At 35.7% G+C, this 18729-nt stretch overlaps 1 protein-coding gene across 1 annotated transcript; it reads right to left on the bottom strand.

The window, feature by feature from the left end:
- Positions 1-3981: 3981 nt before the first annotated feature.
- LOC149183668 (vignain-like) lies at positions 3982-6327 on the bottom strand. The gene is made up of 4 exons (XM_089417211.1): positions 5791-6327; positions 5255-5487; positions 4415-4561; positions 3982-4320 (listed from the first exon to the last, which is right to left on the bottom strand). The coding sequence occupies exons 1-4, from the start codon at positions 6263-6265 to the stop codon at positions 4054-4056; spliced, it is 1122 nt and encodes a 373-aa protein (XP_089273337.1). The 5' UTR covers positions 6266-6327; the 3' UTR covers positions 3982-4053.
- Positions 6328-18729: the final 12402 nt, after the last annotated feature.

Below are 18729 nucleotides of genomic sequence, written 5' to 3'. Positions count from 1 at the left end.
TTTATTATTTATTTATTTTTAAATATAGTAGCGATTAATATATTGTTAACCTGGGGCTAAGAATCACTAAATGTATGGTAAAAGGAAAATGATGGAGGTTAACTTTTTTGGAATTTGGTTGTAAGATTGTGAATTTAGTTATTTAAAATGTGTTTTCAAATTTATTTATAGGTTTATTGTTTGAAAATATTTAAAGCTTTTGAATTTTGTCATTTATAAAATTAAAAGATACAATTCCAATAAATCCTTACTAAAGCCAAAACAAATCACCAAAACCAAAACCTAAATTTAATACACTACAAACTTTTAATTTGTTGTAAAATTGACTTCGAACAAAATTCACCAAAAGAAAACCTAAATTTAAAACTGGAAAAACCCACCCTAAATTTATTGCAAAATTGAGTGTCAACAAAAAAAACCCAAAAGGATGAGTGTTCGCTCTACTATTTTTAGATTTTAGTTAAGAAATCAGTGTCCTTGATTTTATTTGTGGCCTTTCCCCTCTCATCCCAGAAATAACAATTATATGATTATAAATTTATCGTATATATTATTAAATTAGCAAATATTCCTTTTCTAAGACAGTAAGAATTATAAATATTTTTCTATATTATTAAATTCACAGATATGATTTTAGGGTAAAAAAATATAATTAATTAGTAAACAAAATTGATATTTTCATATGAAAATCTTAAAAAACTTTTAAATTCATAACCACAAAAGCAAAAGGGTAACCCACGGGCCCTTCCTCGTCCACCTCCATGACCACATGGACCGACCGCCCACTTCCACGAATTTCGCCGACATGGGCCTACCACGCACTACCCCACTCCTCCTTTGTGTCTCCAATTAACTAGTTAGGGGTCGGTTTTGTTTTAAATACGGCACCCCACACTAATTATACGCACAGTTGACTGCACCAACAGATGTCGGGGTCGGCTACTCAGCCTCGTTTTGCCCAGCTGAGCCCGAATACGCCGATTATGCTTGGGGCCCACTACTCAAGTAACTGTCTTCCATTTCACATTGACTGAACCGACTGAGATTAGGGTCGACTACCCACTCCGTTTTTCCCTGGGTGGGGCCCCACTATGTTGGTTGAGGTCAGAGTTTATTAGTCTGTTACATAATGTATAATCGATGCACTCCCGGTGTTACGCCTTCCATGAAGAAGAAATTATACCCTTATAATTGCAGAGCTACATTTATTTGCAAGCACATACATATTGCATGAATGCGGGCATATCACATGTGAAAGTTAACATTATTTATATAAATTTAATTTCGGTTTGTTGGGCTTTGCCCAAGTGACTTATTGTCAAACCACACATCACTGTAAATTTATGTTATTTCCATCCTTGATACTTCCATCAAATAAATGACAATTAATCTATAGTTTTGGCCCAATTCAGACCTAGTGTTGAAATGGGCCTGATACCAATATGTAATGTTCCCCTCTTACAATATTGCTTAATTATAATATTATTTATTGTGGAAGCATACATATTCATTTCTGTCATTCTAAAAACCTAGACCTCACAATTTAATTAAATGACATGCCCCTCTATATGTCATGCAATATTATACATTACATATAAGTAATTAATTAATTCGAATGAAAAACATATTAACATTACGTTACATGCTTCATTTGCATTTTAGTCATCTCAACAGAAGCATAAAAAAAGTATCAACCATACATAATGCACAAATAAAAACCATAAACAATAATACAAGCATTTATTTGTTGAACGAAAATGAATGACTATGGGTTGTCCATGTTCCTGCTAGCCTTAAACCGTGTGGTTCATAAGCTCAAACAAAAGCCACCCCCGAGACGGGACAACAACTCTGTAGGAAACAATTGACCATCAACAACAAAAACATGACTATGGTACCAACCTCAACAACCTTAGTCTCTAGCCACAGGCTCATGTCCCTTGATCAATACCCAAGTGGCACAGCCTGATTCCCTTGATGGTTCCCACCTTTCAGGGTGACTTACGATTGGCCGGAACAGTCTCAACTTGCATCATTAGCAGTTCTGCTGCTATCTAGTGTCCAAGTGTCAACAACCAAACCGAAATCCCAATAATCAGTACTAGAGCCCCAACTAGGACTCACCAACTATCTCGGAACTGATTTCTCCACTAGAACTCCATGGCACCAAGCCATAATCAATGCCAACAAAGCCTTAGAGCCACCAGAGCTCACATAAAAACCTCAAAGCATCTATTCAGTATGGTTAACTTAATAAATGCACCCTCGTTAGTTCTAGAGTCCAACCCTAGAACTCATTGGTCATGAGTTACCAAATTCAGTTCCCTGAATCCCTTTCTAAAAAAAATGCATAATAATAATCCTAAGAATAAAACCACCATCCCTTTTAAATGCATAGCCCAAACTAGCCATGTGGCACCCACTGAAGCAATGTGGGACCCCAAAGTGCACACTTCTTCCAAACTCAATTGTTGCCTTTTGCCTTGGACTTGCATCTCCCATACTCTTTCCATAGAGTGGGCTCTACAACCAACCTTATTTTTATTAATATAGCAAAAAATATTTACAATTATACAATATTTACATCTTTGCATTCTTAGCTACTTAGCCAAAATTAGCATAAAAATGCCTAGAAAAATAGCCCCAAAATTGATCTAATGTCATTACATGGGCACGAAAACCACATCAAATAGTATCCATCTCAAAAACATAATAGTAAAAAGTATTCCCAATTCACAAGCCTAATATAAAGAATGCAAACATTTACATCAAAGTAGGTAGGGGTACTACATGATTGAAAGTCACTCTAGTGACTATGAGGCACACAACCCAGACATGGGCATCTCTTATACCTCTTTCCTCAATACTTATAACTTTCTAGGGAAGTTGATAGCTCAACTACCACATTATCAAGGGGGTTTGAACACTAAATTCAGGGAATATTGCAAACTTTCCAATCTCCCTCGCAGGCTCCCTAAGAAAGCTACCTTTCCACACATCGAGAACTATATAGGCATGTCCTCATCTTCATATTCAACAATTTGTGATTTAAATCAACAAAGATATCTACATCAAACAATTTGGCCAAATAACCATATTGGTTCTCTAGCATTATCATATTTTAATTACATTACAAAACTTGTGGGATTATAAAATATCATATTATAGGATAACTAAAAACAGGATGGCTAGACTAGGCACTAATTTTCGAAGAATAGTTGAGATACCCATAGATATGAATAACACCAACATGCCAAACCCTAGATTGTTCTAAACATAACATGCATTGCAATCCTAAGCCATCATGGAGTTAATAAGCCATGCCATTAAAGAGGAGAGGTATCTATATGTTTAGAGAGAAATGACCCATAACTTTGGTTCCTTCTAACTTGAATAACAACACTGGTATGTGGTGCCTTTATTATCAAAGCTTAAATTCAGCTAAACCCATGGGAGATGAGAGAAGCTACTCTCCCCCAAACTTATTCTTAATGCACCTCGGTGTATGGCTTTATTTCAAGAATATAAGAGTTTGGAGAATTCAAGTGCATTAAATTGTTAGCTTAGCTTATCTATCTATTATACATGTTGATATTAAAAAAATTTGAAATGGAGATTTTAATCGAGGGGCCTAAGAATGATTCATGAATCTCCCACTAATGATGCGAGTTGTGCCCCATCTTTCTTAAGAATTCGAATGCCTTTTTAAATAATTTGTGTGCGCTTTAATGTTCGTTGTTATTCTCAATCCTACAATTTAAATTTAATAATTGTAATATTTATTTTAAGAATGATTTTAATTGCCTAGACATACAAATGAATACAACAAAATTATATCCATGATCTCAATCACACTTTTTGAAACATTGGAAAATTTAATTTAAGTTATTTAATATCATCAATAATAGTGCAATATGATAATGTATTTTAAACTCTCAAGTGTGAAGTACCTATGAACAATAATGTAGTATAATGACCAAATTTAACTAATAAATGAAGAATGAATCTTCATATTATTGAATTCACAATACCAATTTTTTGTTGAGACAATTTTTACAATTCGTCACTAATGTGATCGACATCTAGTTCAATATCAATGTCTTGTGTTTTCTTGGTTGGATATGAAGCTTGCATGGCAATACCACACTTCCCTTCTACTGCTTCAATATCTCGTTGCATTTTTATATATCCTTCTTCTCCCCATTCTGGTCCCCAAGAGTTCCTAACTATCCAATAATTAATTCCTTCAGGAGACTTGCCATAACCAACCGCTACAACTCCATGGTCAAGTTCAGTGCCGCATTCACCAGTGAATACTCCCTGTATAATAAAAAATTGCTTAGTGTAGATGCCAAATTATTCATTTCTTATATATTCATTTTTAAGAACAATGTAATAGATTATGACCACTTACCTTTGAATAAAATTGGAAATCTTTACCACTTGCTTCAATGGCCACAGACACAGGTTGGTGACCCACTGCTTCTTTGAGAGCTTTTTCATTGTTAGCAGGAACATCTTCAAAACCATCAATAGTTGCTGCTATTGCATTCGATTTAACCTATCAAAAAAACAAAACTTAGTAATCTTACAAAATATAATATTGATTATTATTAAAACAATAAATGAAATAATAATTCAATAATCTTACAAACATGATAACACACCATTATTAAAAATATTATGATGATGTTTACTATTATTTATAAAACTGTTTTTTTTTAATGCCAATAACAACTCGTTGTTGTTTACACACATTGATTGAGAATTAAATATGTAGATTCTTATGGTATAGGAAGGGAATCTAGGTATACTATTAAGATTTCACAATTAATGTTGTCATTTTCAAGAAAAAAGTTTATCTATCTAGTTAATAGAATGTGTTATCTTAATAATTTATATAATTATTTAAATTTAATTATATATAGATAAAAACTGCATATATTTTCAATTCTCATAAATTTCTACCTAAATTTAATTTATCAAATATCACTTAAACTTATCTAATTAAATATTAAGAATCAAAATATACCAAAATAAACATGTAAAGATGGAAAATTCCAAATATTCAACATCTATATTTTCAATTTTTCCAAAAATACAGCATCCTAATCCACACAATTTAGAGGGCCTTTTTACTAGTTACCTATTCAAAAATTTATATAGAAATCCATTTCACTAAAATTTTCCATTTTACTAGGATTTAACTATCCTATCTAAATGCACAGGTAAGCAGTATTGCCACTTAACATACCTTGGAGGGACTGCATTCGCTGGCTTCAGCAGTGTATGGATACTCATCTTCAGCAACGACCCCACCATTATCTATGATATATTGGAAGGCGTTGTCCATAAGCCCTCCGTTGCATCCTGCGTTCTCTTTACTACAATCTACCAACTGTTGCTCTGATAGGGAAACCAGCTTCCCTGTTTTGAGATAGTTAATGCCCTCTACAGAAGCTATAGTTGAAAATGCCCAACAACTTCCTGCGAGATCAAAAAATAAACAATATATCATATATCAGTTACAATATATCCCAAAGTAGACATATGTAACATATGCCAAAGTAGACCTATGTGCTAAGCTACTATTGATGCCATGTATTGATGCCATGTATGTAAATAAACCAGGATGAATTACAGTAGTTGGTTACTAGGGATCTAATGCATTTAAATAAATTTAAATGGTTAGAAATTTTGACCAAAATATTGATAATGTGATTAGTTTGAAAAAACAATCTAAATATTGTTTTGAAATTGAAACTAATTGTGCAAAATTGAATTTCATACCACATTGGCCTTGGTTCTTCACAGGATTAACTGCTCCTTTTTTTCTCCAATCAATAGACACTGGCAGGTGCTTGGAGTTTTGGTACATGAATGATCCACTCTGTGTTCCTCTGTCTCGGCGCAGACTCTTGTGCTTCTCCATTCTAGTTGTCATATGCATGGCCTTGAATTCTTCGTTACTCAGATCTGTAAACTTATTCAATCCAAGTTTGTATGGACCATCCTTCTGATTCACGGAGTCGATATATTTCACATTCTCTTTGAATATCTCGAATCGTTTGGCATGCTCATCCGAATCCAAACTTCTGGTGGTGCGATGCCGAAGTGCCCATTTGTCATAAAGGAGTCGCAGACTTTCTTCAGACTTGAGGTCTTCATCTGTAAATCCGGGGGAAGAATCCGAAGCGTTAGCTGATAAAGTCCACAAGGTGGTCGCAAGGAAGAGTAACAGGGTTGCCTTTGAAACACTCGCCATCACGAAATAACAACAAAATTCAGAGAGAGAAATAATGAGAATTTGTGTGGAGAAAGGGGAAGACGATTTTCTTATATAATACCTCCGACTCAGTGTAAGACACACGAAAGTGTGTGCCATTAGTTAGGAGGTAAGGTGGTGCATAAGCAAACACGGGAGGTAACGTGAGGCACCAATTGGTAAGCGTTAACATGGCCGAAGATTTAGTAGATTTAAGTTGTTGTCATGTATTTTCAGTAAAGTATCGATACGGGTGTAATTTTTTTGAAAGGTTGACAGTTTATTTTCCGATTTGATTGGTCTATTGAATTATTATTGATTTGTTTAGCTATTTATTAAAATTATAGCGAAAATACTTATAATTTAAGTATTTTAAAAATATTAAATATATATAATAAAATTTAAATAACACAAATCAAAATTTAATTTACCATTATTTTTTATTTAATTTTAATAAAAAATTTAGCCTCCTCAAACTCAATCCAATATAAAATCATAATTCCCTATATTTAAGGGCTTCTCGGGCACGGTAACTTTCTTTCTTTACAATAGTGGGTAAGAGTGCCACGTATACGATTTGCAGAGGTAGGCATCTGTCACAACAAGAAAACTGTAAGTAGGCAGCCAGAGTCCAGGAAATTTGACTCACGCCACGAATGGGGAAACATTAACATGGCAGGAAATTTGAGTTGTGCCCAGGAATTTTCAGTAAAATATGAATATGGAATATGAATCCCCTACGTTTAAGGGATTCTCAGGCACGGTAGCGTTCTTTACAATAGTTAGTGCGAGTCCCACGCAAATGCTTAGATATGTGTGTCTACGTAGGTAGGCTTCCGTCCCTAGAAGCAAGCTAGAAGAGGGGTTGTTTTAGCCAGTAGGAAGGAAGAGCAGACAATAACGAAACAGGAAGGAAATTTTCTTGACTAGGGTATTAATTATATAATAGAGAAAAGTATCTTTACGAGTTAACTCGAAATATTAAGGGGATTAAGCTGGTGTGTTTAGTGATTTTTTATTTTATTTTTGGAGTGTTTGAATATTTTTTAATAGTGGAAATAGATTCAGCATTTTCAAAATTGTTTGGAGTATTCAAAATTCAGAAATTTTATAATTTGAATTTGAATTTTTAAAAAATTCTGTAAAATTTCATCAAAATAGTTCTGGAAAGATAGTCTTCTATTTACACTATCTTATAAGTTAATAATTGATTTATTATCTTTACAACCCACTTTACCTTCCTTCAACAATAAGTTAATGATTGACTCACTACTTTTACATCTATTAGTTGAACATCACTTTATTCTTGTCTCGTCAACATCATAATGCAAAGATAGTGAGCCAGTGATTAGTTAATGTTTGATTTATTATCTTTGAATCTCACTTTATTTTTAATCTACAATAAGTTAATGATTTTCTTAGTATTTCTACATCTTATAAATAGGATACCACTTTATTATTGTCTATTGAACAAAATGTACAAATAATTAGTACACCGTGTTTAATATTTAACTGAAACAATTACATCTAAAGTATCACATACAATTGACAAAATAAATTAACAATTAACTCACTATCTTTATATCAATTTATTTTTATCTAATAGTAAAGCTACTTTTACATCTTATTAATTACATATTATTTTATTTTTTATTTATTTTAACAAAATATAAAAATTATTTAATCATTAACTTACTACACGATACTTAATATCTAAATAACACCACTCAAACAGATCACATAAAATTGATAAAACAACTCGCCAAACTTGCACTTGCGTACTACCTGTCGATAACGTCTGTATTAAAGAGGTATAGAATGAACCACCCTAGACAATCAATGATTTGGACCATTTGGTCCCCTTTACTGAAATTGATTTGCTTAGATTACGTCTTGGGTACGGGTAAGAGTTTTTGACAATATGTTCACATCCATCCGTTTCGGTTTACTTTAACTTGTTTTTAGGTTTGCAGACTGGTTGACACCTCTTTCTTTATGGCTGATTTCCAAACCACCTAGAAGATTCCACAACCATGTAAACCAATTACCTTAAGACATTCAAAAGAACAAGTGTTATTAACTTATTTCCATTTAACATTTAGATGCTATTTATTTACCTAACACTCATCTCATTCAAATACAATTTGTCTACACCATACGCTATCTCATACCCATGGTTGCCACTTATTATTGTTGATGGGAACTCTTAAGTCTAAATTTGTTGGACTTTAATGTGGGTATGGAAGTGTGATTAATTATTGTTGATGGTTCATTTTCCAAATGAGGGGAGGTTGTGCATGTTCTTTTTGGTAATGGAGCTTATTTTATTGAAATATTTAGGGAAAAAGGAGCTCTCACTAGAAACTGATTAAGAAAAAAATTAACTTAAAATCTATACAATATTATCTATAATCATTTAATTTTTTTTGAGAAAGATTAATTTTATTTTTCGTTAAACTTTCATGTGAGCATATAATTGTGTAGGTAAACGAGCTTGAAACGTTATTATTATTGAAAATAATAAAATTACATATATATATATATATATATATATATATATATGTTTGGTTGTATATACATATGGATAGAGTTATGGGCTATGTTTTCAAGAGAGCGAGCTAAGAGGAGGTTTAACTAAAAATTATGCATGTTTAATAATCTCAAGCCACTTTAATCTTTTAATGAACTTTCTATTTCTTTTTTTGATTCTTTCAAAAGTTGAATCTATGTATGAGTTTTGATGGGAAAGTCATCTCACATAATTGAAATTACAAGTTGAGTACAATGTTATAGGGGAATTTTGAAAGTCAAACACACATGGCAAAAAATTAAATTCAAATAGGGAGGATAACAACTTTTACAGTTGGGTAGAAGAGAGAAAACAAGAGCTCAATGTAGGGAAGAAGGGCGATAGCCATAGTGGGTATTGAGAAAAAAATTTAGGAGCTAGTAAAGGCATGAAGAATTTATCTATAGGTTTGCGAGTGAGAAATTACCTAAGTGATCAAGTGAGTTGATGTTGTGAGAATTCTTGTTACGGTTAGTATTTTTGGAGTCCATAGTAGAGAGATTAGTTAACCAACTTGTTCTAGAGCCCTAGAGGGAAAAGGGATAACTTGAGGGACTATGTGCGAGAGAAGGAGATTCCATTCCTTGGGTTTTGTAGGTTAAGGAGAAAGAAAGTTGGTGACTCATAATTGTTTTAGGAATTAGCATGATATGAGTTTATACTTCATATTAAATTATGAGTGGACAATGGCTAGCCATTGAAGATGATGGCCTCCAACTTTGTAAGATCTACATAAGATACCCTCCACCAAGTACATAGCCTAAATACACGAAAAACTACTACGCAAACTCACATTTGCAGAATAGTGTTGGACACTGCATCATGAGTTGAACCCAAAAAATAGAGAGAAGTATGGAAAGAAAAAGAATCTTCTAGCCACACATTCGAGCAATTAGGTGAAAATGATATACGATGTGGATGAAAAGATTATTTGCACATTAGTACAGAAGGAGGTGAATCTAAGTAGCCTTCATCAACAAGAAGAAAAGGAGATAACAAAGCTCTTCTACATCAAAATCTAAGTCAAGAAGAATAAGGGAGATGCTCTATTTGAATAAAGTTTATGGGCTAATCTCATAGTAGTGGATCTAGTAAACAAACTTGTATTTGAGGTTCATGATCATCCTCACCCATAGCTATTAGGATAGGTAAATAAGGATGCAGAGATAAAGATAAAAAAATAGTGCAAGGTAAAATTTGCTATAAGTGTTGATTATATTGATGAAGTAGGTTTGAATGTAGTACCACTTGATGCACATGGAGTCATGTTTGGGAGTCCTTACATTTATATGAGGGATGAAATCTTCATGCAAAGAGCCAATTAGCGCTACTCCAACAAGGACGGGAAATCCTTAAGCATGAATGCAGAAAAAGGCAATTCCGAGTTAAATCAAGCTAAGAAGATAACTAGTTCTAGCAAAATATATGTTTTAATTTTTTAAGAGAAAATCGGTCTAGTGATGAGTCAATGAGGGAAAGGGCATCCCTAGATGGGTGTACTAAAGAATAGAAACATCAACTGAAGGGATTACTATATCCATACAGGGGAGTGTTCCCTAAGCCTAAAGGGTTACCACCCAAGAGGGAAGTGGAGCGAAAAATTCAATTATTTCCAAACTCGCCATTGTATATATATATATATATATATATATATATATATATATATATATATATATATAGATATATTAAATAGCTACCAAAGTAGGGTTTGATTGAACCAAGTACCTCACCTTGTGGGTCACCCATCATAATTGTCCCAAAGAAGAATGAGACTTGGAAAATGTGCATCAATTACAACAAATTAGAAAAGATTACACTCAAATATGTACACTTAAACCCAAGATATGCAATTTGTTAAATCAATTGTAAAGGGAAATACTTCACAAAGATGGATATCAAATCAAGGTGCCACAAAGTTTGAGCCAAAGAAGAAGACACCTAGAAGACATACTGGAAAACCAAACAAGGTATGTATGAGTGTTTAGTCATGCCACTTTGGTTTATGCAATGTGCCAACTATGTTTATGATACTAATGAATGATGTACTATGCCCCCATCTAGATACATTTGTTATTGTCTATTTGGATGATATACTTGTTTACAATGCTAGCTATAAGTATCACATTTCACATTTGATGCAAGTGCTAGAGACATTGAAGAAGCACTAGCTAGTAGTAAATCTCAAGAAATATGAGTTTGCCTACTATTCTTTGGTGTATTTAGGCTATGTGATTAGTGAAAGGGAGCTTAAGTAGATCCTACAAAAATGGAGGCCATCATGAAGTGGTTGATATCTACAAACATGTCTAAGCTTAATCTTTTCATTGGAGTAGCATTGTTCATGAGGAAGTTCATAGTTTCATTTTCAAAGTTGCATGACTCCACATCATAAAAACAAGTAGTCAGAGATTCAAGTGGGGGAAAAGTCAATAGAAGGATTTGAAGAGTTGAAAAAGAAAATCAATTAGGCAATAATTATTACATTACCAAAATTGCATAAGTCCGTTGAAGTGGATATGGATGCAAGTGGGTATGCCATGGGAGTGATATTAGTGCAAGGAGGAAAGCTCGCATGCTACCATTCTAAAGTATTGCATGGAGTAATTCTCAACTACCCTACCTATGACACAGAGCTCTACACTCTAGTACAAGTTGTCAAAAAGTGGAAACACTATTTAATGCGAAATGTGACCATCATCCATGTTATGCGGAAGCTACGACTACGGACAAAAGTATCTTCCCTAGGCCTTGCGTACTGACCTAGAACAACAGAAAGACAAAGGGACTAATTTTTCCTTAAAGTAAATAGATAACGCGATGAATTCTACCTGGGATCTGTCATATGCTTCGCTCCTTCCTTGGCTTGAATGCTCTAATCCTAGCTCTGATCGCTATAATTAGAACCTGCACAGTCAGATAACACAAGTCAACGATTCACATAATCTATGCAACATCATCTAATCACTTTATTCAATAGATCAACATGGTATTGAAATATATGAAATCATAACATCATATATAGGAAAACAAAGAACTCTTTGCATTAATAGAAATGGAGTGAGTTACAACAAAAAATAGGTGTTGATCTTGTAAAAGAGATCCTCCAAGTTGACTTGTCCTTTCTTTGCCACAAAGTGCACCTCTAATCACCCTAATGCATAGAAATGTATCTCTCACATGGGAAACATAAGGGTAGAATCACTCTTCAAAAGCCAACCACTTGCCTATGGATGACAATAAATATACAGGTGAAGGAGGTAGTTCATGAATTCTTATCCTTTTACAAATATGGGCTTGAGATCCACTCTTGATGGGAGGATTAACTCAAGGGATAAGGGATGAAAAATCCAAGGTAGGATAAGATATGATTCAATACTTTCATCTGAGGTAAATGGTTACAACAGATCCTAGAAGCTTCAGGAAGAAGAGGCTTCAGGATTCTCTCTCTTTTTCCTGAATTTCTAGAATCAACACACCCCTAAAACTAAGCAACCTGTTGGTGATCAATGCAGGTGCAGAGTATAGAAACCTAGTAGTCAACATTGTCCAATAGGAGGCCAGAGAGCATTGGTCCTTAAAAAGACTGAAACAAGGTGTTTTCAGGAAAAAGATCATGGATTAGAATGAGTCATGGTTAGGGCTTTATGAAAGGATGATGAAAAGGAGTTCAAAGGATGTTGATTGATCTAAGTGAAGGCCTATTGACTAGATGTGACAAAATTACCTATAATAGATTGCCCATAAAGCGCAAAGTTAGAAATGGCAACTTATGACTAAAGTTCTTTACCTTGTGACAAGTCGGGATCAAGAACAACCCACAAGATAACCATATGTTACAATACATTTACAACATGATATATTTACTGAGGGGGGCATACCCTTACTCAACACATAAGCTAACATTACATGTATAATGATCAAAATACACGTCCATGAATGACTGATGGTGGACCCATGATTGGATAACTGTCTGTATGATCATAGCTATCATACATTGTGATCTTGTATTACTCCTGAAATCACAACCCGAATGGATGAAACTAGATCCGGGGTCTTTTATATCGTTCACACAACCAACCAATGTATGAGTCTAACCATGTGAATCAATGAGTTGGAGTCGAACATGGTAGACGTCATCTGATTACCGGCCAACGATGTAATTTTTTAACAGAAGCGAGAGAAAGCATCGATGATGTTAATGGCTCTCAAGGTACTCTATTACAATCTATATGGAGTGAATAAATGAGTTGATGTTGAACATCACACATAATTTTTTGGTCGAAGGCCAATGATGTAAACATGTTGCTGAGAGCGAAGAAAGTTGTCATTGATGTATGAAAGAAACAAGGTACCAAGGGATGTTTCTAAGTCAACTTCCTGGATAATAAGTTGATGTCGATAAGAAGCGACCCATCGCAGGAGGGCCTTTATGTATCCCCCATCAACGAAACAAAACGGGTATGATGATTTGAGATAGAATGATCAGAATGATGCTGATACGGAACTAGATCAAGAAAGGAAGACATGATCTGAAGGCTTAAGGGTATTGTAGTAGATATTGACTGACTGAATTCTCTTGAACACAGTGGTGACACTGAATGGAGTTGGCAGCATTAACTCCAAACTAAAAATGGAGGATCGAAAATGGTATGGTAAGACAAGTATATTTCCCAACTCGACATTGACAGAGATGAAGTGGGAAAATGTCGTGTTGAAGAGCGAATCACTGCCATTAACTAATGAAGTACCCTATTTTCCCAATTTACCCAACCATACTAGTCAGTACCTCTATATTTTTTAACAAGCTTGAGGAGGATAACATATCCTTGATCAGTAAGTTCATCCTTTAGATGAATTCCTCTGAGAATGTTTAATGAAACTAGAGAAGGAGTGGTTCGGTCCCATCATGAATGTCGAGTCCATCACTGATTGATGTTTTAACGACTCCAAAGAAGGTATAACTCAACATATTTTTCATATTTAGAGAGTTTGAAAAAGGGGCGGAAAAGAAAACTCTCGATGTTGTTTTTTGTAGATAGTCCCTTAAGCCCAAAAAGGAAGAAAATAATACCCAAGAGAACCTCTTATCCATGTTCAACTAAGGTATTCCTTTTTCGTAGTTAGTCTATATCAATCTGGAAAAGGGTTAAACTTATATTGAGTAGACATAGTTTCATTTACTTTAATGAGTTCAAAAAGACAAGTGCTCGACAATATTTTCATATTTTTGGAGTCTGAAAAGAGCTAAAAGAGGAATCCTCTTGGAGGAACGAATGGTATAAAGGGTAACAGTTGGTTCCAATGATGATGGAACTGCTAAAAACATGCAAAGGTTAAGAGGAAGGGTAACAAGACCACTCATCATAACGATTCCTCAAGAAATGGTAAAACAACCAAGTGAAAGCATATGATGAACCAAGCAGATGGTGACGATTGAAATGGAAAGTCAAGGCTCATATGACATAAATAGGCTGATAAAAGTGGCAATCACAAGAGGTAGGATGAAAATGGTTTCATTTTTACACTAGTTTGACACCCATGGAAACTATGCTTGAGAATACATGAAGATGGTTTTAATTTTTCACAAGGTTGAAACATGAGAAAACTATGCTTGAAATAAATTTGCATGCCCCTAACATAATGACTCAATTTGAAGTACATGCCCCCCCCCAAGCTGCATTTGATCCACCTATGTAGACTATTAGTTACTAACATGTGGATGGAATGAAGGTTCATTTACGAGGTCAAGTGGAAGACTCGACTCGAAATTTACAAGATCTAATCAAAGACTCGAATTGGAAGGGGATCTATTTCTTTTTTTTAATGAGCTTGACATAGGAAAAGAACTATTCTCATGACACCTTGTTTCATTTTTTAACGAGCTTGATGCAAGAAAATGAACTTTTCTTGAGGGACTTTGTTTCATTTTTTAAGGAGCTTGACACAAGACAAGGAACTCTACTCCAGGAACCTTGTTTCATTTTTTAATGAGATTGACAAAAGAAATTGAACTCTAATCTAAGGATCTTGTTTCATTTTGTACGGAGATTGACACAAGAAAAGGAACTCCTCTTCGAAGAACCTTGATTTTTTTTTAACGAGCTTGACACAAGACAAGGAACTCTGCTCCAGGAACCTTGATTCATTTTTTAACAAGCTTGACACGAGACAAGGAACTCTACTCCAAAATTAGATCATGGTCTCCAAGAGACCATGGCTTCCAAGAGGTTCTCATCAGATGGAAGAACAACACTCTGGAAGGGATATATATCAAAAGATCCAATGGAAATATTAGACTCCAATGCCCATAGTAAATGATGCACTACATCACCTACTAGATTATTAGTAGATGCGAGCATGGAACAAGTTGCCACATAATTAACTTGTGGCGGGGAAGATACCACTTACATATAAGGACCATTTAGGGAAGTTGGTTGATTGGGAGTCAAATTAGGACCAATGAATGAAAGTTGGTCAATAGTCACGATTCTTCCTTCATGTGGGAAACACATCACATGAAAGAGTGAAGAGACAAGAGATCCCATGACATAAACATAGTCATGCACAAGGAGTAAATTAAAATCCAAAGGGCCCTGGACTACCATCACATCGACATAGACAATCTTTCCTCCCAAAGTAATAAGGAACTTAGGAAGGATCCCTAACGGTTGATTGCTTCCTCTATTAAAATCCAACATATTCTGGGTAACAGGCACAAGATGAGGAGAACCTAAAGCTTCCCAAGTAGTTGAGGAAGAATACTAATAGATGTGCCTTCATCTACGGTTGTGCTAGGTACGACCAAATTATGGTACTATGATTTGGAAGGGCACGCAAGGAGGAAGATGATATCCTTCTAGTCGACTCCAATCAAAGGAAGTGACCATACTACTTGGAGGGGGTATCGTGGGAACGAGAGAACTTCCCCCTTGTGCTATGGGAATGGGAGAACTGCTCTCCAGTATTGTGGTAATGGGAGGATTTCCCCCCTGTGTCATGGGAATGGGAGAAATATCCCCAGTTCATTGTAACCTGAAGAAACGAGAAGAACCTGAGCGATATGAACTTCACTCTCTATGGGAAAGGTATGATCAACTGAAGGTGGAATTGAGTCAACAATTTTCTCAACCAATGGTTGGTCAGGAACAGACTCATGGGATTCACATTCAGAGAGAGTGGGATTTATTGGATTTAGATTCTGATCAATCACTTCATCAACTAGTGGAGGATTGGGAGAAAACTTCTAGTAACCAGCTGGAAGTCGTGGTTGAGAAGCTATAAGGTTTTCCAACACTTTTGAGGCTTCATCCATATAAGGAAAATGGTGAATAGGATGATTCCCTTCACATAACCTACAGGGAAACTTGACTTTACCCTTTTTCCCATGGACCTTACAATCACTAGTTGATGGTTTATCACCAACATGATCTCCAGAGGATAATGTGAGCCTGTAGACCACACTTTTAATATCTTGGGAATACAAGGACAATATCTAAGAAGATGTTCAGATACTAGGTCAGCTTGTGGCTTCTGAGGATTCCTCCGAGTATGCCTCACAAACTGAGCCATAACTATGAAGTGGAGTCGCCAAGAGGTTCGTCCTCCATTAGAGTCTCCAGGTAGATGATTACCACTGAAAAAGTGCCCAGACTTTGTCTATCATCAAAGCTGGATCTTTGTCGTCTCCCAGGGAAGTTGAGCTTCAGTTTCCTCTCCCGAAAATGACGCAAATTATGTTATCACTCCAGGAAGCTCTCCTAGGTTGTAGCTCGGAGATGCCTGGTAACATATAATCTTCAATATTGTTCTCTGAACTATTGGAATGAATGATGGTTTGGATCAAGTCAGATGACTGTTTCAACTCTATTTTCACTCAAGACATGCATGAACACCTCAAATTTACAAGGCTTTAGACCACTAATGCTCAATAGTTTATAGATTCAATGGGTAAATGGAGAACACTGACTGTACCAGTAGATGCATACATAAACACATATGAATGGCTAGCTACAGAAAGAAAATGAAGCTTGCAAATCTAATTTATCAATGCAGAGATAAGATGACAGTTATCTGGCATTAGACACAGAAGAAAACATGAATAACCTATTCAAGTGCAAGCATAAAACAGAAGAGAAAATGGGAATTGAACATGTAACAGCAAAAGAAGCTTGTATTGCTGGAATGAAGATGAGAAGCTAGAGGAGTAGAGTCTCCACAGTCTCCAAAAGTTGAACCCCTATTACTTGAACTTTCAAATATTTATAGGCCTTTTATAATGCTCTCGGGCCTTCTAAGGCTCGAGAGGTCTTAATCTATCCCCTTTGTCTTTAACGACTTGATGCCCTGACTAGGCACGCATGGGCTTAGAGGTTTCTTCTTCTAACAGCAGAGTAACTGCATTCTAGTAGGTTGTTGTGCTATCAGGGAGCTCGTTCATGCCAACAATGCTCCATGATCACTTCTATTGGTTTTGGCAGTGTTGCACTGTTGTCTTTCCCCTTCCGACCTTTTGTCTCCCGGTCTTTGTCTCCCAACCTCTGTTATGTGATGGAATGGGTCTGTGGGCCTTTTGAAATCCTTTCAAATGCTAACAATGATTGTTTTCTGTTTTACACAGAAAAACGCTGCAACACTGTGAAATCCCGCCAAGCTCTGTTTATTTCGGACTTCAAAAGTCCTTAAACACTGTCTATTCCTCTATCGGGTCTGCCCTTAATTGCAATCGCAAGTCACTTCAATGTTGTTTCCAAACTTCCCTTTGTATTTTAAAATATGTTAAAAACACTAAAAATCATGAAAAATTGGCTTTGGCGGACCTGAAATATTATATATTTTCATTCCCAAACCCCTTCGGGTCCGAGTTTTATCGCATCGGTGCTGCCCCTTTGTATTTCGTTAAATAATGAAAATACGCAAAATAGATAGGAAAATGCCTTTTGGCGCATTTCAAATTTTATATAATAGCTTTAAGGAACCTTTTCGGGTCCGATTTATCGCATCGGACATCCATATAGGTATAAGCCCTATTCCTTAATGTTTCCCCGATTGCGATCCGCCAATGCGATTGATCGCAATCGCATATCGCTCATGCCCCGGGCCAATGGTGAGCACTCTGTTGTGTTCTCCGATAGCGATCCTGCAATGTGACATGGGCCATCGATCTGCGCGCTTGATTGACGGTCCACGTTACATCACCAATCACCATCGCAAGTTCCATATGGTCCGCCCCCAATCCACTGATTGCCTCCCCGGATTACGACCCGCCAATCAGATCTGGACCGTTGATCGGCCAGATCTGATGGCTGCTGTGCATTTCACTGTTTATTCCTCCGATACTTGGTTTTTCAATTTTTTATGTGTTTTTGCCTCCCGATAGTGCTTTTCCGCCATTCTAAGGGTTCTTCTCCTGCGCTGGTTTTGATCTTTGGCATGATTTTACTGGCTTTTGAAGATTTAAAGAGCATATTTGGACCCATTTGGATCAAGACCCGATGCATTTATAGATGTGAGAATAATATTTTGAAGTCTGGCTTATGGCCAAAGCGGAGCAAGAGGAGATGTGGCTGTTAGAGCTGAAATAGGGGACATTTCTGCTAAAAGTAGCAGCATTGCACCTCAGGGGCTAACAGGGAACATATGTCTTAACCATTCGATGCCGCCACCGCTACTCATGAATGTGATCTGATATATGAGTAGCAGTAGTCTGTTTAAAGTTGGTTAGGAGTCTCGTTCCAGTCTCGTATCTGATAGGTAACTAGAAGTGGGTCAAAAAGCAGTGGCTAAAGTGGTGAAGTTATCGAAAGAAGCTCTTGGTAACTCAATGTACCATTTAGCAGCTGGACCAGTAAGTGTTCTTTGGAAAAGACGAAATCTGACCGAATCATCATTTAAGGAG

This window comes from Pinus tabuliformis, chromosome 3_2 (assembly GCF_031772625.1).
Source record: "Pinus tabuliformis cultivar Carrire ecotype Pingquan chromosome 3_2, CPIR1, whole genome shotgun sequence".
NCBI lineage: Eukaryota > Viridiplantae > Streptophyta > Pinopsida > Pinales > Pinaceae > Pinus > Pinus tabuliformis.
This window is presented reverse-complemented; position numbering and strand designations above follow the sequence as displayed.

Coding starts and splice junctions, on each gene's coding strand:
- LOC149183668 (XM_089417211.1), bottom strand. CDS start 6,265: ATGGCGAGTGTTTCAAAGGCAACCCTGTTACTCTTCCTTGCGACCACC. Junction 5,488..5,790: donor GAAGAACCAAGGCCAATGTG/GTATGAAATTCA, acceptor TTGATCTCGCAG/GAAGTTGTTGGGCATTTTCA. Junction 4,321..4,414: donor ATTTCCAATTTTATTCAAAG/GTAAGTGGTCAT, acceptor TTTATTATACAG/GGAGTATTCACTGGTGAATG.